The sequence below is a fragment of the Cydia amplana genome, chromosome 18 (assembly GCF_948474715.1).
Source record: "Cydia amplana chromosome 18, ilCydAmpl1.1, whole genome shotgun sequence".
In the NCBI taxonomy this organism is placed as follows: domain Eukaryota; kingdom Metazoa; phylum Arthropoda; class Insecta; order Lepidoptera; family Tortricidae; genus Cydia; species Cydia amplana.
In genome coordinates, this window is record NC_086086.1 from 14,911,427 (window position 1) to 14,931,901 (window position 20,475).

General features: G+C 43.1%; 1 protein-coding gene across 1 annotated transcript; it reads right to left on the reverse strand.

The window, feature by feature from the left end:
- Positions 1-1,928: 1,928 nt before the first annotated feature.
- On the reverse strand, positions 1,929-17,343 carry LOC134656361 (putative nuclease HARBI1). Its single transcript, XM_063511879.1, has 7 exons — positions 16,864-17,343; positions 14,725-14,921; positions 13,988-14,117; positions 12,869-13,010; positions 12,108-12,308; positions 4,795-5,003; positions 1,929-2,186 (listed from the first exon to the last, which is right to left on the reverse strand). The coding sequence occupies exons 1-7, from the start codon at positions 17,299-17,301 to the stop codon at positions 1,935-1,937; spliced, it is 1,569 nt and encodes a 522-aa protein (XP_063367949.1). The 5' UTR covers positions 17,302-17,343; the 3' UTR covers positions 1,929-1,934.
- Positions 17,344-20,475: the final 3,132 nt, after the last annotated feature.

The window sequence follows — 20,475 nt, forward strand, 5'->3', positions numbered from 1 at the left end:
TAAGCAACGTCGGGCGGGGTCAGTACTTGGATGGGTGACCGTTTTTTTGCTTGTTTTTGTTTTCTTGTTTTGCTCTATTTTTTGTTGATGGTGCGGAACCCTCCGTGCGCGAGTCCGACTCGCACTTGGCCGGTTTTTTTTATTGAATCTATGGAATCATGTCATCGGCCGAACAACTGAAACAACTGCCTGCTGCTTTTTAAAACTAAACTAATTTAACTTAAAGTACAAATAATTCGAGAAAACTTAAGTAGACTAAATTACAATATAAATAAACAGTATGTTACCTACATATCATTCGGTAATGCCGAAGTAATGTTAGATTTCGAGCTAAACAGTAAAATAAGTAATTTTTGTTTGTAAACCAATAAAATTGTTTCTATGCTTTAGTATGCTTTAAAGGCTGGTAGTGCAGTCAGAATGAAAAATATACAGGGTGGCCCATTTAGATCGGTCAGTATGGGAAAATCTGAAACTATAAGACATACGACGATCTCTTCTTAGGAACCATGTCATCGATTTTAGTAACAAGAAAAACTGCATTCATACATTTAATTTTTTTTATGTAAAATGTATTGAAAAAAATGGTGGCCATTTCGAAAACATACTAAAATAAATTAAAGGATATGAAAACAATGCATTTTATTCATTTCAGACATCATGTTTCATAGTAACATTTACTGCTTAAGACCTACGCAATCGATATCTAAATAGAAATAATATTAGATATTTTTTTTTTCAAAACGTCCGGGTTCGATTCCCGAGCTGAGTACACATATTTTTTTTAATGTATGAATGCAGTTTTTCTTGTTACTAAAATCGATGACATGGTTCCTAAGAAGAGATCGTCTTATGTCTTATAGTTTCAGATTTTCCCATACTGACCGATCTAAATGGGCCACCCTGTATATGTATGTGACTTTTTCAATCAAAAGGTACCGCATTCTCGGTTGTCGATAAGGTTGATTTCAAATTGAAGCCATATGGAAATAGCGCCTTAGGGCGCCTGTACACGGTGCCGCCGCACCTTCGCGCTATGTATTTTTTTTTTATACACGAGACGCGTAAAACCGTGTACACGCGCCCTTATTGACAACCGTACCAACAATAAATACGCTTTTGATTGAGAATGGCAAATATACTCATGGACAAATTTAGAGGAACGCCAAAAAAGGGTTTAATTACTGGATTACAGCCCCTAAAGTAATTTCCAGAGCGCGGAATTGCTCATGGCAAAAATCAAACGTCAATAGAGTTGGAACGTTGAATTTAGTGACGTTTTCAGCTATCGATAAGTTCAGTCACCTTTTACATTTCTGACTTTAATTGACTAGCTACTTTTAATAATGCAGTACTAAGTTAAGTAGTTTTTAAAATTATCGTTTTATATTGTCTTTTATTTAAATGTTATTCCGTAATGTTCATATGAAGTCTATTATTGTTTACTTATAGATTTGAGGTTTAGTTTTGTTAATTAATAAATAAAGATACGCTAGGTAAATTTAATTTCAGTTTATTCGATAGTCGATAAAATTCAACGTTCCAACTCTATTGACGTTTGATTTTTGCCATGAGCAATTCCGCCCTCTGGTAATTTCAAATAATTATTCTTTTTTTTATAAAAACATGGCTCTCTGTAAGACAGAATTATTGTAAGATTATTATAGATTATTAGATGGATTATTGTAGATCGTCTCTCGGTAGATGTCGCTATACGCCACCCCAAAGGCGTGTATGCATGAGGGAAGGAATGGAAAAATTCGCAAGATTCTGGTAGGCTTCCGTAGCTCAATCGGCAGAGCTAACGCACGGATTGCGGAGGTTGCGGGTTCAAGTCCTGCCGGAAGCGTAATTTTTCCATTTTTTCCTTTAATATAAAATTTGGAATATTGTAAGATTATTATCTCAACTATTGCGGTGCGTTCTTGCTCAAATTAGTGCGGGGGAAAATGGCCCCACCCCGACGTTACCCCCAGCCCGTATGTGGGGTTGTTCATTACGATCCGCGGCCTCTTGTTGACGTCATCATGATGCAAATGGTGCTCGTGCATGATGGGCTGGTGTTGTGTGACCTGTGTGTGCGTGTGTGGCTGCTGTGTGTGCGTGTGCAAGATGTGTGTGGGCTGGGGCTGTGGTGGCCGCTCTTCGACGGGTTTCTTACGTTTTTTACCGCAGTCTGGGGTCACCTGGTAACAGGGAAAGTCTAATAAATCACTAGACTTATATCGACCGGGATATGAACCGTGATTACCTTTTGTCACAGGGCGGACACGCCATACATCAAAAATAATTTGCGTTTATATGTGTGCGCGGCACGTCTGTACACGCGTCATTGTGTATGTGTGCGTAAGTCGCTCTACTGAGAGTACGCCAGAAGTCCGTCAGATTCATGCGGGGCGAGGTAATGCGAGTCGGGGCGGGGCGGTGCGTGGCCGTTCTGTATGATAATACTATTACTTATTCTGTGCTTTTGTATTGTTTTCGAGCTCTCGATATTTAGACGCAGTTACAACATGCATGACTTGCATCTTGTTCACGGGTAACGGGTCGATATAAGTCTAGTGAAAATAACCGTGAATCATTCAAAACTGTTAAAATAAATCAATCCAAAAAGTTGATGATTTTTTTCCGGTCTAGCCTGGTGGTAGTGACCCTGCGTGTGAAGCCGATGGTCCTGGGTTCGAATCCCGGTAAGGGCATTTATTTGTGTGATGAACACAAATATTTGTTTCACAGTCATGGGTGTTTTTTATGTATATAAGTATGTATATCGTCGCCTAGCACCCATAGGATAAGCTTTACGTTTAGGGCTAAGTTGATCTGAGTAAGGTTCAATCATCATCATCATCATGTAAATAAACTTTTTATCTTACCTTCCGTTCATTCCATAGATGATCAACCAGCAGCTGTCTCGCTTGCACTCCTTTGGGGTCTTCGACCTGCTTCCTCGCGGACTATTGGCCACCTTCTGTTTCATGGCTTCTAGCCGTTCCTCGGTCTGTGTGAGCAGTGCTACCTATAAGTCTCACTCTAACACGATGTGTACTAACCTTCCGCTCATTCCATAGATGATCAACCAGCAGCTGTCTCGCTTGCACTCCCTTGGGGTCCTCGACCTGCTTCCTCGACACCGGACTATTGGCCACCTTCTGTTTCATGGCTTCTATTCGGTCTGTGTGAGCAGTGCTACCTATAAGTCTCACTCTAACACGATGTGTACTAACCTTCCGCTCATTCCATAGATGATCAACCAGCAGCTGTCTCGCTTGCACTCCTTTGGGGTCTTCGACCTGCTTCCTCGACACCGGACTATTGGCCACCTTCTGTTTCATGGCTTCTATTCGGTCTGTGTGAGCAGTGCTACCTATAAGTCTCACTCTAACACGATGTGTACTAACCCGTTCATTCCATAGATGATCAACCAGCAGCTGTCTCGCTTGCACTCCCTTGGGGTCCTCGACCTGCTTCCTCGACACCGGACTATTGGCCACCTTCTGCTTCATGGCTTCTATTCGGTCTGTGTGAGCAGTGCTACCTATAAGTCTCACTCTAACACGATGTGTACTAACCCGTTCATTCCATAGATGATCAACCAGCAGCTGTCTCGCTTGCACTCCCTTGGGGTCCTCGACCTGCTTCCTCGACACCGGACTATTGGCCACCTTCTGTTTCATGGCTTCTATTCGGTCTGTGTGAGCAGTGCTACCTATATGTCTCACTCTAACACGATGTGTACTAACCTTCCGTTCATTCCATAGATGATCAACCAGCAGCTGTCTCGCTTGCACTCCCTTGGGGTCCTCGACCTGCTTCCTCGACACCGGACTATTGGCCACTTTCTGTTTCATGGCTTCTAGCCGTTCCTCGGTCTGTGTGAGCAGCGCTACCTATGTCTCACTCTAACACGATGTGTACTAACCTTCCGCTCATTCCATAGATGATCAACCAGCAGCTGTCTCGCTTGCACTCCCTTGGGGTCCTCGACCTGCTTCCTCGACACCGGACTATTGGCCACCTTCTGTTTCATGGCTTCTATTCGGTCTGTGTGAGCAGTGCTACCTATAAGTCTCACTCTAACACGATGTGTACTAACCTTCCGTTCATTCCATAGATGATCAACCAGCAGCTGTCTCGCTTGCACTCCTTTGGGGTCTTCGACCTGCTTCCTCGCGGACTATTGGCCACCTTCTGTTTCATGGCTTCTAGCCGTTCCTCGGTCTGTGTGAGCAGTGCTACCTATAAGTCTCACTCTAACACGATGTGTACTAACCTTCCGCTCATTCCATAGATGATCAACCAGCAGCTGTCTCGCTTGCACTCCTTTGGGGTCTTCGACCTGCTTCCTCGACACCGGACTATTGGCCACCTTCTGTTTCATGGCTTCTATTCGGTCTGTGTGAGCAGTGCTACCTATAAGTCTCACTCTAACACGATGTGTACTAACCTTCCGCTCATTCCATAGATGATCAACCAGCAGCTGTCTCGCTTGCACTCCCTTGGGGTCCTCGACCTGCTTCCTCGACACCGGACTATTGGCCACCTTCTGTTTCATGGCTTCTATTCGGTCTGTGTGAGCAGTGCTACCTATAAGTCTCACTCTAACACGATGTGTACTAACCCGTTCATTCCATAGATGATCAACCAGCAGCTGTCTCGCTTGCACTCCCTTGGGGTCCTCGACCTGCTTCCTCGACACCGGACTATTGGCCACTTTCTGTTTCATGGCTTCTAGCCGTTCCTCGGTCTGTGTGAGCAGCGCTACCTATGTCTCACTCTAACACGATGTGTACTAACCTTCCGCTCATTCCATAGATGATCAACCAGCAGCTGTCTCGCTTGCACTCCCTTGGGGTCCTCGACCTGCTTCCTCGAGACCGGACTATTGGCCACCTTCTGCTTCATGGCTTCTAGCCGTTCCTCGGTCTGTGTGAGCGGTGCAACGGGGAGCCCTCGACGGTTGCACAGATTGTGCAGCATGCAGCATGCCACTATCATGTTGGACACTGAAAAAAGATTATTTTACTAGACGTTGTAAGGAATAAAAAACCGGCCAAGTGCGAGTTGGACTCGCGCACGGAGGGTTCCGCACCATCAACAAAAAATAGAGCAAAACAAGAAAAAAAAAACAAGCAAAAAAACGGTCACCCATCCAAGTACTGACCCCGCCCGACGTTGCTTAACTTCGGTCAAAAATCACGTTTGTTGTATGGGAGCCCCACTTAAATCTTTATTTTATTCTGTTTTTAGTATTTGTTGTTATAGCGGCAACAGAAATACATCATCTGTGAAAATTTCAACTGTCTAGCTATCACGGTTCGTGAGATACAGCCTGGTGACAGACGGACGGACGGACGGACGGACGGACAGCGGAGTCTTAGTAATAGGGTACCGTTTTTACCCTTTGGGTACGGAACCCTAAAAATATACAAGGTAAGATTGAACTTCAGCAGGCGTGGCTCACTCCGCGATTTCGTCGCATCGCTACAAGTTCCTACCCACACCAATGTTGGTGTCTAGCCATAGTAGTTGCCGCGCACTGCTACGGAACGGACGCCTACTCGCGCTTGCGCCACCTAGCGGTCATATCTGTCGTAATAGACGCGTTTTGTTAGAAAGTGAATCTTCTGTACCTAGTACTATTATTTATTCCGGGACTTGAGTCAGAAATTAAATGTATTATTGAATAGTTTTATTTGGATTCTGATGAATTAGTAACCACGATCGATATAATAAGTTGTGCGCATGTGACACCTCTAGAGTTGTAGACGTTCATGGGTGGATAAATTTCGTTTAAAGAAAAATTAGTACTTACCAGTATTAGGGTCGTACTGCTTGTTACAAGTAGCTTGCAGACACTTCCATCTGCTCTTCAGCTGTTTGATCGCCTCCAGGATGACGCTGTGTGTCTGTGTGTGTGTGGTCGAGTACTACTTACCAGTATTAGGGTCGTACTGCTTGTTACAAGTAGCTTGCAGACACTTCCATCTGCTCTTCAGCTGTTTAATGGCCTCCAGGATGACGCTGTGTGTCTGTGTGTGTGTGGTCGAGTACTACTTACCAGTATTAGGGTCGTACTGCTTGTTACTAGTAGCTTGCAGACACTTCCATCTGCTCTTCAGCTGTTTAATGGCCTCCAGGATGACGCTGTGTGTCTGTGTGTGTGTGGTCGAGTACTACTTACCAGTATTAGGGTCGTACTGCTTGTTACAAGTACCTTGCAGACACTTCCATCTGCTCTTCAGCTGTTTAATGGTCTCCAAGATGACGCTGTGTGTCTGTGTGTGTGTGGTCGAGTACTACTTACCAGTATTAGGGTCGTACTGCTTGTTACAAGTAGCTTTCAGACACTTCCATCTGCTCTTCAGCTGTTTAATGGCCTCCAGGATGACGCTGTGTGTCTGTGTGTGTGTGTGTGGTCGAGTACTACTTACCAGTATTAGGGTCGTACTGCTTGTTACAAGTAGCTTGCAGACACTTCCATCTGCTCTTCAGCTGTTTAATGGCCTCCAGGATGACGCTGTGTGTCTGTGTGTGTGTGGTCGAGTACTACTTACCAGTATTAGGGTCGTACTGCTTGTTACAAGTAGCTTGCAGACACTTCCATCTGCTCTTCAGCTGTTTAATGGCCTCCAGGATGACGCTGCGTGTCTGTGTGTGTGTGGTCGAGTACTACTTACCAGTATTAGGGTCGTACTGCTTGTTACAAGTAGCTTGCAGACACTTCCATCTGCTCTTCAGCTGTTTAATGGCCTCCAGGATGACGCTGTGTGTCTGTGTGTGTGTGGTCGAGTACTACTTACCAGTATTAGGGTCGTACTGCTTGTTACAAGTAGCTTGCAGACACTTCCATCTGCTCTTCAGCTGTTTAATGGCCTCCAGGATGACGCTGTGTGTCTGTGTATGTGTGTGTGTGGTCGAGTACTACTTACCAGTATTAGGGTCGTACTGCTTGTTACTAGTAGCTTGCAGACACTTCCATCTGCTCTTCAGCTGTTTAATGGCCTCCAGGATGACGCTGTGTGTCTGTGTCTGTGTGGTCGAGTACTACTTACCAGTATTAGGGTCGTACTGCTTGTTACAAGTAGCTTGCAGACACTTCCATCTGCTCTTCAGCTGTTTAATGGCCTCCAGGATGACGCTGTGTGTCTGTGTGTGTGTGTGTGTGGTCGAGTACTACTTACCAGTATTAGGGTCGTACTGCTTGTTACTAGTAGCTTGCAGACACTTCCATCTGCTCTTCAGCTGTTTAATGGCCTCCAGGATGACGCTGTGTGTCTGTGTGTGTGTGGTCGAGTACTACTTACCAGTATTAGGGTCGTACTGCTTGTTACAAGTACCTTGCAGACACTTCCATCTGCTCTTCAGCTGTTTAATGGTCTCCAAGATGACGCTGTGTGTCTGTGTGTGTGTGGTCGAGTACTACTTACCAGTATTAGGGTCGTACTGCTTGTTACAAGTAGCTTGCAGACACTTCCATCTGCTCTTCAGCTGTTTAATGGTCTCCAAGATGACGCTGTGTGTCTGTGTGTGTGTGGTCGAGTACTACTTACCAGTATTAGGGTCGTACTGCTTGTTACAAGTAGCTTGCAGACACTACCATCTGCTCTTCAGCTGTTTGATCGCCTCCAGGATGACGCTGTGTGTCTGTGTGGTCGAGTACTACTTACCAGTATTAGGGTCGTACTGCTTGTTACAAGTAGCTTGCAGACACTTCCATCTGCTCTTCAGCTGTTTAATGGCCTCCAGGATGACGCTGTGTGTCTGTGTGTGTGTGGTCGAGTACTACTTACCAGTATTAGGGTCGTACTGCTTGTTACAAGTAGCTTGCAGACACTTCCATCTGCTCTTCAGCTGTTTAATGGCCTTCAGGATGACGCTGTGTGTCTGTGTGTGTGTGGTCGAGTACTACTTACCAGTATTAGGGTCGTACTGCTTGTTACAAGTAGCTTGCAGACACTTCCATCTGCTCTTCAGCTGTTTAATGGCCTTCAGGATGACGCTGTGTGTCTGTGTGTGTGGTCGAGTACTACTTACCAGTATTAGGGTCGTACTGCTTGTTACAAGTAGCTTGCAGACACTTCCATCTGCTCTTCAGCTGTTTAATGGCCTCCAGGATGACGCTGTGTGTCTGTGTGTGTGTGGTCGAGTACTACTTACCAGTATTAGGGTCGTACTGCTTGTTACAAGTAGCTTGCAGACACTTCCATCTGCTCTTCAGCTGTTTAATGGCCTTCAGGATGACGCTGTGTGTCTGTGTGTGTGGTCGAGTACTACTTACCAGTATTAGGGTCGTACTGCTTGTTACAAGTAGCTTGCAGACACTTCCATCTGCTCTTCAGCTGTTTAATGGCCTCCAGGATGACGCTGTGTGTCTGTGTGTGTGTGGTCGAGTACTACTTACCAGTATTAGGGTCGTACTGCTTGTTACAAGTAGGTTGCAGACACTTCCATCTGCTCTTCAGCTGTTTAATGGCCTTCAGGATGACGCTGTGTGTCTGTGTGTGTGTGGTCGAGTACTACTTACCAGTATTAGGGTCGTACTGCTTGTTACAAGTACCTTGCAGACACTTCCATCTGCTCTTCAGCTGTTTAATGGCCTCCAAGATGACGCTGTGTCTGTGTGTGTGTGGTCGAGTACTACTTACCAGTATTAGGGTCGTACTGCTTGTTACAAGTAGCTTGCAGACACTTCCATCTGCTCTTCAGCTGTTTAATGGCCTCCAGGATGACGCTGTGTGTCTGTGTGTGTGTGGTCGAGTACTACTTACCAGTATTAGGGTCGTACTGCTTGTTACAAGTAGCTTGCAGACACTTCCATCTGCTCTTCAGCTGTTTAATGGCCTCCAGGATGACGCTGTGTGTCTGTGTGTGTACGGTCGAGTACTACTTACCAGTATTAGGGTCGTACTGCTTGTTACAAGTAGCTTGCAGACACTTCCATCTGCTCTTCAGCTGTTTAATGGCCTCCAGGATGACGCTGTGTGTCTGTGTGTGTGTGGTCGAGTACTACTTACCAGTATTAGGGTCGTACTGCTTGTTACAAGTAGCTTGCAGACACTTCCATCTGCTCTTCAGCTGTTTAATGGCCTCCAGGATGACGCTGTGTGTCTGTGTGTGTGTGGTCGAGTACTACTTACCAGTATTAGGGTCGTACTGCTTGTTACAAGTAGCTTGCAGACACTTCCATCTGCTCTTCAGCTGTTTAATGGCCTCCAGGATGACGCTGTGTGTCTGTGTGTGTGTGGTCGAGTACTACTTACCAGTATTAGGGTCGTACTGCTTGTTACAAGTAGCTTGCAGACACTTCCATCTGCTCTTCAGCTGTTTAATGGCCTCCAGGATGACGCTGTGTGTCTGTGTGTGTGTGGTCGAGTACTACTTACCAGTATTAGGGTCGTACTGCTTGTTACAAGTAGCTTGCAGACACTTCCATCTGCTCTTCAGCTGTTTAATGGCCTCCAGGATGACGCTGTGTGTCTGTGTGTGTGTGGTCGAGTACTACTTACCAGTATTAGGGTCGTACTGCTTGTTACTAGTAGCTTGCAGACACTTCCATCTGCTCTTCAGCTGTTTAATGGCCTCCAGGATGACGCTGTGTGTCTGTGTGTGTGTGGTCGAGTACTACTTACCAGTATTAGGGTCGTACTGCTTGTTACTAGTAGCTTGCAGACACTTCCATCTGCTCTTCAGCTGTTTAATGGCCTCCAGGATGACGCTGTGTGTCTGTGTGTGTGTGGTCGAGTACTACTTACCAGTATTAGGGTCGTACTGCTTGTTACTAGTAGCTTGCAGACACTTCCATCTGCTCTTCAGCTGTTTAATGGCCTCCAGGATGACGCTGTGTGTCTGTGTGTGTGTGGTCGAGTACTACTTACCAGTATTAGGGTCGTACTGCTTGTTACTAGTAGCTTGCAGACACTTCCATCTGCTCTTCAGCTGTTTAATGGCCTCCAGGATGACGCTGTGTGTCTGTGTGTGTGTGGTCGAGTACTACTTACCAGTATTAGGGTCGTACTGCTTGTTACTAGTAGCTTGCAGACACTTCCATCTGCTCTTCAGCTGTTTAATGGCCTCCAGGATGACGCTGTGTGTCTGTGTGTGTGTGTGTGTGGTCGAGTACTACTTACCAGTATTAGGGTCGTACTGCTTGTTACTAGTAGCTTGCAGACACTTCCATCTGCTCTTCAGCTGTTTAATGGCCTCCAGGATGACGCTGTGTGTCTGTGTGTGTGTGGTCGAGTACTACTTACCAGTATTAGGGTCGTACTGCTTGTTACTAGTAGCTTGCAGACACTTCCATCTGCTCTTCAGCTGTTTAATGGCCTCCAGGATGACGCTGTGTGTCTGTGTGTGTGTGGTCGAGTACTACTTACCAGTATTAGGGTCGTACTGCTTGTTACTAGTAGCTTGCAGACACTTCCATCTGCTCTTCAGCTGTTTAATGGCCTCCAGGATGACGCTGTGTGTCTGTGTGTGTGTGTGTGTGGTCGAGTACTACTTACCAGTATTAGGGTCGTACTGCTTGTTACAAGTAGCTTGCAGACACTTCCATCTGCTCTTCAGCTGTTTAATGGCCTCCAGGATGACGCTGTGTGTCTGTGTGTGTGTGGTCGAGTACTACTTACCAGTATTAGGGTCGTACTGCTTGTTACAAGTAGCTTGCAGACACTTCCATCTGCTCTTCAGCTGTTTAATGGCCTCCAGGATGACGCTGTGTGTCTGTGTGTGTGTGGTCGAGTACTACTTACCAGTATTAGGGTCGTACTGCTTGTTACTAGTAGCTTGCAGACACTTCCATCTGCTCTTCAGCTGTTTAATGGCCTCCAGGATGACGCTGTGTGTCTGTGTGTGTGTGTGTGTGGTCGAGTACTACTTACCAGTATTAGGGTCGTACTGCTTGTTACAAGTAGCTTGCAGACACTTCCATCTGCTCTTCAGCTGTTTAATGGCCTCCAGGATGACGCTGTGTGTCTGTGTGTGTGTGGTCGAGTACTACTTACCAGTATTAGGGTCGTACTGCTTGTTACAAGTAGCTTGCAGACACTTCCATCTGCTCTTCAGCTGTTTAATGGCCTCCAGGATGACGCTGTGTGTCTGTGTGTGTGTGGTCGAGTACTACTTACCAGTATTAGGGTCGTACTGCTTGTTACAAGTAGCTTGCAGACACTTCCATCTGCTCTTCAGCTGTTTAATGGCCTCCAGGATGACGCTGTGTGTCTGTGTGTGTGTGGTCGAGTACTACTTACCAGTATTAGGGTCGTACTGCTTGTTACTAGTAGCTTGCAGACACTTCCATCTGCTCTTCAGCTGTTTAATGGCCTCCAGGATGACGCTGTGTGTCTGTGTGTGTGTGGTCGAGTACTACTTACCAGTATTAGGGTCGTACTGCTTGTTACTAGTAGCTTGCAGACACTTCCATCTGCTCTTCAGCTGTTTAATGGCCTCCAGGATGACGCTGTGTGTCTGTGTGTGTGTGGTCGAGTACTACTTACCAGTATTAGGGTCGTACTGCTTGTTACTAGTAGCTTGCAGACACTTCCATCTGCTCTTCAGCTGTTTAATGGCCTCCAGGATGACGCTGTGTGTCTGTGTGTGTGTGGTCGAGTACTACTTACCAGTATTAGGGTCGTACTGCTTGTTACTAGTAGCTTGCAGACACTTCCATCTGCTCTTCAGCTGTTTAATGGCCTCCAGGATGACGCTGTGTGTCTGTGTGTGTGTGGTCGAGTACTACTTACCAGTATTAGGGTCGTACTGCTTGTTACTAGTAGCTTGCAGACACTTCCATCTGCTCTTCAGCTGTTTAATGGCCTCCAGGATGACGCTGTGTGTCTGTGTGTGTGTGGTCGAGTACTACTTACCAGTATTAGGGTCGTACTGCTTGTTACAAGTAGCTTGCAGACACTTCCATCTGCTCTTCAGCTGTTTAATGGCCTCCAGGATGACGCTGTGTGTCTGTGTGTGTGTGGTCGAGTACTACTTACCAGTATTAGGGTCGTACTGCTTGTTACTAGTAGCTTGCAGACACTTCCATCTGCTCTTCAGCTGTTTAATGGCCTCCAGGATGACGCTGTGTGTCTGTGTGTGTACGGTCGAGTACTACTTACCAGTATTAGGGTCGTACTGCTTGTTACAAGTAGCTTGCAGACACTTCCATCTGCTCTTCAGCTGTTTAATGGCCTCCAGGATGACGCTGTGTGTCTGTGTGTGTACGGTCGAGTAGTACTTCTCTGGTGACACGGGGGATTTCTTCGTGATCTTCGGTATGGGGGTCATTATGTACGGCTTTTGGGAGTAGTGAGGGCCACCTGGAAAGAGGTTACAGTTTTAGGGCGTGTTTTTTTATCATTATTTGCTCTGTGCATGACTGGCGACTATGGGATACTCGTATATTGGATATGATAGTTGACAAAAACTCTCAAACTGTAAGAACAAGTGGTGTAAGAACGCCGTGCGTTATCGTTATACTTGTATTTTTCCCACCATGCACTTCAACAAAGACGTCATCTTAACTTAAGGGATGTGTAAACACGTAAACACAGTTTAAGTTTCCTTAAGAAATATTAAATGTTTCATAGATACAAATATAGGTATGGCCAGGTCGCGTTTCAGTGAAGGAAAACATCGTGAGGAAGCTATGGCAAAAAGCCGGTATACAGCGCTAGGAAGAAACAAATCTCAAATTTTAAGAAACCAAAACTAACCAATAAGCCAGCACTGCTCCCCCGAGTTGTTAAGGCTCTCGAGATCGTTCTTGACCGCGTGCTGGTTGAGTATAGTGTTGTGTGAGTGCAACCCGCCGGGGATCGCGTCCACGCTGATGATGTTCAGGTCGCTGTCGCAAATGTATGACAAATATAAAGCTCACCAATAAGCCAGCACTGCTCCCCCGAGTTGTTAAGGCTCTCGAGGTCATTCTTGACCGCGTGCTGGTTGAGTATAGTGTCGTGAGAGTGCAACCCGCCGGGGATCGCGTCCACGCTGATGATGTTCAGGTCGCTGTCGCAAATCTGAAAGAAGTATGAGTAAGAATTAAGGTTCGCTATGAATCGTGTCTTTATCTGTCATTTTGATTTAGTGTAAGGCCTGAGTGGACGCTCGAGTTGGGCGTGCAGCGGGGCGGGGCGTGCGGCGTGCATGTTAAACAAATGCAAGCGTATAGGAGTGGCCTTAGTGCACGCTGCTCACATCACGCGTGAGCCCACAGCCACGCTGCACGCCCCGCCGAACGCTCCGCTTCGAGCGTCCACTCAGGCCTTACACGTATGTATTCTAAACGAGCCTTTACTCGTTTAGACGGCACGCGAACTCGTATACGATTTTAGTTACATTGCGAACCATTGTGGTTACATAAATTCAGCCAACAGATCAAATGACGTAATGTAAGTGAAACTTGCATGCGAGTTCCAAAGCCGTCTAAATGAGCCCTAAGAAAAAGGGTTAAAACATAATTTAACTAAATCAGGCTCGTAAAGTTTTATGAATTAGGGTAGTGTTTAGAGAGACGCCACACTAGCGTCTTTTGAGCGTTGGCGTCTAGTTAGCGCTATCGTAAGTGGCGTCACTGCGCAACCATAGAGTTGGCTAGACGACGCTCGAGAGACGCTAGTGTGGGGTGGACCTTACAAGGACATAATTCACATAATTATTTCGGATTTTATTGTCATTCATCTTTGGCCATACCATAGAGAAAAAAATACATAGAGTGCTCACTCCATACATCAGTTTTAGTACCAAAAAGACTATTAGCATCTAGCATCGAGTAGCGGAACTATCAGTTTTGCTACTTGACAATAGATGTAGCACCGACCGGAAAGTCTTATGCTGTTGAGATAAGACTTTCCGGTCGGTGGTACATCTATTGTCAAGTAGCAGTACTGATAGTTCCGCTACTCGATGCTAGATGTAGACACTGAAATTAATAGTCTGAACTGATGTATGGAGTGAGCACTCTTGTCTTACTATATTTCTCTATGGCCATACTCACAATCTGTGCCTTCTTGGAGTGGTATGACTTGTTGAAATGGCTCTTCTGGTCAACATCGGGCCGCGCTATAGGCACGTGCGTGCACTCTATGCAGCCGACGACATTTGGGACTCCATACTTCATGTAGAACCTTAAAAAAACACAATTAGCATTCTCAACGGCATTTGCTCTGAATAAGTAGTGGCAATACAGGAAGAAAATTAATGAAAAATAATTATTTTAAGATTTAAAGTTTTTCTATATTTACAATACAATACAATTTTACAAAAAGCGTGAGCATAGCTATGATGTCGACTTTAGTAAATTATTATGTGAATATAGGTTTAAGGGATAACTTAAAAAGGGTCATCCATTTATTACATCACACGTTTAGACGGCGGGAAGTCAAGAAAATATGATATGTAAAAAAAACATGGAATTAATGTTATTTATGGATGACCCCAAATTGCATATAGAAACCTCAAATTTGGCACATTTCATTACAATTAAAGCATAAAAAAATCTAGTAAATTTTTGGTATGATCAAAAAGTTTTGCCTCACATTTTGTCTAATTCTACTAAAGCACATAAAGTTAGACCAAAATAAGTCTGCAACAATTTTGATAGCACATGCAGTGCAAGTGTTATTTTGAACATCAAAACTCAAACTTCGTTGAAATTACGAAGTATGAAATAACACTTGCACTGCGTGCGCTATCAAAATCGTTGCAGACTTATCTTAGTCTAACTATACAAACCTAGCTTTAAGATTGTCCCTCTCCACTCTCAGATGCGGGAAGTGTATGTATTTCTTCACTAGAGCTGGATTGTTCAAGGCCTCCGTAACTTGTGTGACGGCTGATAACACAAAGTACTGGGTTATGTTCGGGTCCGTCTTTCCGTGGATTGACTTCTGGTATTTGCCCGTTGCGAAGAATGCTAGAGCTGCCATTACCTGAAATACAAATTTGTATATTTATTTTTGTATAACCTCGTAAGTCCCCGCGTACTTGTACAAGTACAAATTAAGGATAGCACTTCAGACCTGACATTTTAACTACATAGATGGCTTAACTGCCTAATGTACTTACTCAAGAACAAATTTTTCATTCCCCATTTACCGGGTAGTTTTTTTACAACGGCAACACTGACACGGTCATTCTCATTCTATATTCTATGGTCAATTTCGCCATGTTAGACAGGTAAAGTCAACTGTCAGTGTCAGTGTCACTTTTTCGCAAGATGGCCACAAAGTCAGGTCGCTGGCCAGCACGAGGTAAGATAATCGGTTTATATTCAAGTAATCACTTGTTTTTTCTGTTGTCATACGAATGTATTAGTATATTTAAATTATAAATATTGTAAAATAAACAATATTTCAAAGAAACCTGTATATTTAAGGAGGGTCGTGATTGGGCAAAATAATTTGTACTTACGGTAGTACGTTCGGTCTAACTTACAAGTATTTTTTTTCTTATTCTAGCGTTTGATGAATAGCAAATATCACAACTTCTCAATAACTAGGACTCAGATAATCAAGGACTCGGATAATGAAGATATGTTTATATCTGAACCCGACCAAGAATCAAATAGGGACTTTTCTTCGTTTTCGGAATATGAAGATGGAGAAATAGAAGTTGTAGTACCCGGACGTGTATCTAGTCATCGATTTCAAAGTGCTCGTGGTCAATGAGGTGGGCGAAGCCGTGGTAGAAGCACAAGTGCACAAGAGCGCGACGTGGGCAAAGTGCAAGGGGTAGGTCTGGAGATCTAGTCCAGATTTTGAACACCCAAATCCAACCTTCGTAGATGTAGTATGATATTAAAATAATAAAAAGAGGTTTTTTAATTCACCTTTTTATAAGAAGAAGATTAGTTATGTTGTAATAAAGTAACATTTTTTCTTTAGTGATGTTTAGAGAAAATATATGATTTAATTTTAATATTAAATAAATCCTTTAACTTTTTTATTATACTGTGTAAAAACCCAATGTACTCACACAAGTACAAAATATTTTCAATAATTTCCTTCTTAAAGAGGTGCCATACATAATAAACATACCATAAAAAATACTGAAAATAAGACCCCACTTCAAAAAATCTCTAAAATCGGCATCTTTTTGTTTCGGTCTGAAGCACTATTCTTGGTTTGTACTTGGTATAGAGCCGGCAGATATGACTACTGCTGTTGGAAAAACACAGGACTTACGAGGATAAATATACACCACAGGTGGAAATTATGGAAACCAGCGTAATATGAACAAATTACAGAACATTGAACAGGTCTAATAGTGGCTCTACTCTGTCTAACCTAGATGCAGTGGCGTAGCGTGAACTAATTTAGCCATGGAAGAAATCGCATCTGCGAGGCCCTTTTCTTTCACTGTGCGAGTCCCCTCTTAGGGTGCGAGGCTGTGGGCGATGGCCCACTTCGCCCACTAGCTACTCCACTGCCTAGATGTTACTTCTTATTATGAGAGTTTAGCTTTTAGTCACAACAGATCTTTTTCAATAGTAACACAGATTGTTCATACTCAAACTTTCAGCCTGAAGATGATTTTTAGGTCATTATAATCCACAAATTTTGAGAAAATAGTCAGTGATAATGATAATTACACAAAGCAAAAAGGATTTTTACAGCTTTGTCTATTTAACTGGCCAGCGTGTGATTAGAAGCTATGTTTAAGTTAATTTTATAAGATTTAAAATGGTTTAAAACTGTTAATGTATATGCAACTAAACATACGCTTTATGTTTTGAGCCTTTGCTACAACATCTACTATGAATCTACTTGATTATGATTTTGTGAGTGCTATCAAAACAAGTAAAGTATACACTACAGGCCAAAAAATTGCTTTGAAACTTGTCAGTTGAGTTAAAACATATACACAACAAACCTTGCTCTCAACGGAGAACTCGATAGACTTCGTAGACTCGGGCATCACAGGCTTCAACTCCTCAATCAAACCGCGTGCCAAGTCCTTCGACAATCTATACGTCTCTATAAACGTTGGGTCAGGCAGGTCAAACGGGTCAGTTTCCGCGGGCTTTGACCTCTTTTCCTGCACCATAGGCTCTTCTGGTGCCTTCTGCTGATTCATCTGCTCAGATTTATCCTTTAACTGAGTATAAACTCCTTTCTCCAAACCCCGATGGTCGGGATGGGGGTTCTGATGATGCTTTTGCGTTTGCGGCGCGTCCCATTTTAGGAGTTCGAAAATCTCTGGTTCCTCGTCCACGACGGATATATAGCCTTCTTCTGGTGGCTTTTCAGCCATGGTTTGTGAGGAATCAGTTGGTTTTAATTGAAATAGAAATAGAAATGCAGCTTGCATAGATTGACAACAATGACGTTATGACTATGTATGACGTTAAGTGCTGTGTTGCCAGGTTGGGTATAAAAACTTCTAAACTAAAGGTTTTGTAATGGTAGTAATGGTAGCTCTATATTTCTACCATTCGTTAATTATAGCGCGAATTTTTATAGATTACTTTTTTATTTTTCCAGCGTATTTTTACTTGCAATGGCCATAAAAAACATTGTTGTAACATGTAACCATATTTTAACAACAGCAACCAAACAATAATAAAATTATCCTTTGTAACTCGAGCCTGTAACTGTAACCTAAGTGAACCTAAGTAATTAGTTGTCAATTAGTAATTATAGCATACCACGATGACTGTATGAACTCTGACCGCCCATTCCGACATATTTTGGCAAATAAAAGCCATTGAGAGTATGAGTCACACGGAGCGCCAGACGGGCGCCCTGTCTGGGGCCACCATTTCATTTGTAGTAGGTACATACAATCAAGGCCATAAACATAATATGCACCTTATTTCCGTTAGCTATGGTTGGTTAGGTGCTTTATTTTGAACTTTTTTGCTACGAGATAAAATTATCATCGGTCAATTGAGTTATAGTAAGTGCCGTAAGTGGAGTCCAGACGAGACAATTTTTCGCCAATCTGATGAAATTGTCCGATCGAATCGGGCCGTGCGGACATAAACGCCAATTTAATTCACCGATCAAATCAGCAGGTGCGGACACAAAAATACCAATTTTATAAGAAAGAAATATCTGGAATGCAAATTGGTGATTAAAACGTGTGGTCGCTAGATGAGATTGGCGCCAATTATTTTCCTGATCAAATCGGTCGATTTGCCCAGCTCGTCTGGATACGGCTGTATAAAGTATACCTACCTATTTTTGGGAAAAAATATTGAAAGCTCAGATGGCAGAGCACTTTACTAGTCATCCAGAGGTTGCGGGTTCAAGTCCCACCCAAGACAGTGAAATATTCCACTTTTAATTTGTTTCTAAGCTCAATAGCATCGTTCGCAGACGTTTCTGCTTGATCTACACTATTAGGTACTTACTTTTTGTATCATTAGGTATTATAAAGTCAGTACCATCGTGCCGGCGGGGCCATAAATCTCCGGGCCGGCCACGTCCCCTTTTCTACCTGCTTGTAGGGATGCGTGCCGCAACCTTCGCACATTATCGATGGATTTATTTATAATAATAAGGTTGTATTTAAGTGTAATATGAATATAGAAGAAAATTTCGTAACAAAGGTTTATTTTTATATTCAGGTAGACAAAATAAATTATAAAATATATAAAAACATATTGAATAATTTTAATTTAATTATTATAATAAGTTATACTCAATAAAAAGCTCTAAGTTTCGCTGTCAGAACTGTCGGTGTCGGTATCACTGTCGTCTTGTAGATTTATTACCACACGATTCGGGTCTCTGACAATATATTTTTGTAGATCAGCTAATTGTAGATCTTCTGCGTGTCGAACACACTTGGCCCAGTCTTGGAACCATTGTCGACGGCTTGGTGAAATAAAACTTCTACATCTGCTAAACGGAATGTATTATTCTTTGCTGCGACCTCTCCTTTTATTTGAGCCCAGATTAATTCAATAGGGTTGTATTGACAGTGGTAAGGAGGAGTTGATAGAACGTTATAGATAACGCACCGAGTTTGCGAGTTAATATCGCCCTTCAACTTCAACAACTGCACGTTAGAAAATATGGTCTCCATTGCTCAACTGGTTGGCACTTATGATATCCGTGAGACATTTTACAATATTTATATATGTGGACACTAATTATATTGATTTTAAGAACCAATGAGAAAATAGCACGATAACATATTACTAATTAACGTTTAGGACTTAATAATGACCGCTATAATAATCTATAACTACTGTCACATTGTTAGGTCATTATAATACTCGTAATTACCCTAATAGGTACACTAATTATATTGCAACAGTAACAAAATGCCATGATATTAATGACTGCTATTTATAATTAACCATTTAGATATCACTAAAACCTAACGAGGTAAATATATTTATTTATAGATAATGGAATCGATTTTACTTATAACTACCATGCACATGCATAGTACTTTAATAGAACAAGCGTGATTCATCGATAAGAAATATCGACTTTAGCCGCATCCTTGCTGACAGCTCGTTTTATTGCCCGGCCGGCACTTTGGTTTTGACTCTACTATAGGCAGGGCCGGATTAAGCGTGTCGGGGCCCCTAGGCAGTGCAATGCTCGGGGCCCCCTTATAGTCAATTCTGCATACATAATGTTCAGTACAGGGAAGTAAGTTTTCGGTTTTAATTTCAACCTTCAGGTGTCGGTTGAGACGATCCGTACTTCAAACTTCAACATTTATTCAACAAATAGGCCACAAGGGCACTTTTACACGTCAACATTGAATTTACATACAAGCAAAACAATAATAATAATACACCAACAATTATAAAATACAACTACCAAATCAAACTAACGTAATACAATTAGAGATGTATAAGGTCTCTTAATGTCGAATTACATAAAAAAACTATAATAATAATATTAAAATTAAAACAAAACAGATACATGGAGAAAAAAAATCTAAACTTATTTAGAGGTGTAAATGTCTCTAAGTGTCAGAACTAAAAGATAACTTTAATTAAACTACTAATAATGATTTTCCATGTATTCATTGACCAGTTAAGCTACCATGTAGGTGTGGTTAACCAGCAAAAAACGCGAGCGTAGCGAGCGCGAAATTTTTTGTAAAAAAATTGTGAGAGCGTGTTAAAAAGGCCGGGCCGGCCCTAACAATTCGAAGTTCCCCAGTAAGGCGAGCTTTCATGCGAGGTCAAAGCTGTGCTTCAGGACAAGCTCAGCTAGAGCACAGACGCCAACGAATGTCCATTGTATTAAAAAGCGAGACCGCAGGCCGAGCTTGGCGCAGCGAGACCAAAGGCTAAGCTGAAGAAGAGGAAATTTGGAAGACAAACCAAAATGTGAGGTAGCCTCACTTTTGACTGAAGGTCGAGCTCAGCAATCTCCACATTACTTAACAAGCCCAAAGCGTACTTATAACCAGCGAGGTGAGCTTTCATGCGAGGCAAAAGGCCAAGCTTCTGAAATCAATGTTGATATTTGTTAAAAAGCGAAGTAAGAAAGTAGCGTGCAGCGCTCTGAC

Bases quoted from the DNA above. Each gene is read 5' to 3' on its own strand.
- LOC134656361 (XM_063511879.1), bottom strand. From the start codon at position 17,301: ATGCAAGCTGCATTTCTATTTCTATTTCAATTAAAACCAACTGATTCC. The intron at 14,118-14,724 runs GTTTGTATAGTT...TGTTTTTTTAAG, and splicing joins AGGGACAATCTTAAAGCTAG to GTTCTACATGAAGTATGGAG. The intron at 12,309-12,868 runs GTGAGCTTTATA...ACCTCTTTCCAG, and splicing joins GGAGCAGTGCTGGCTTATTG to GTGGCCCTCACTACTCCCAA.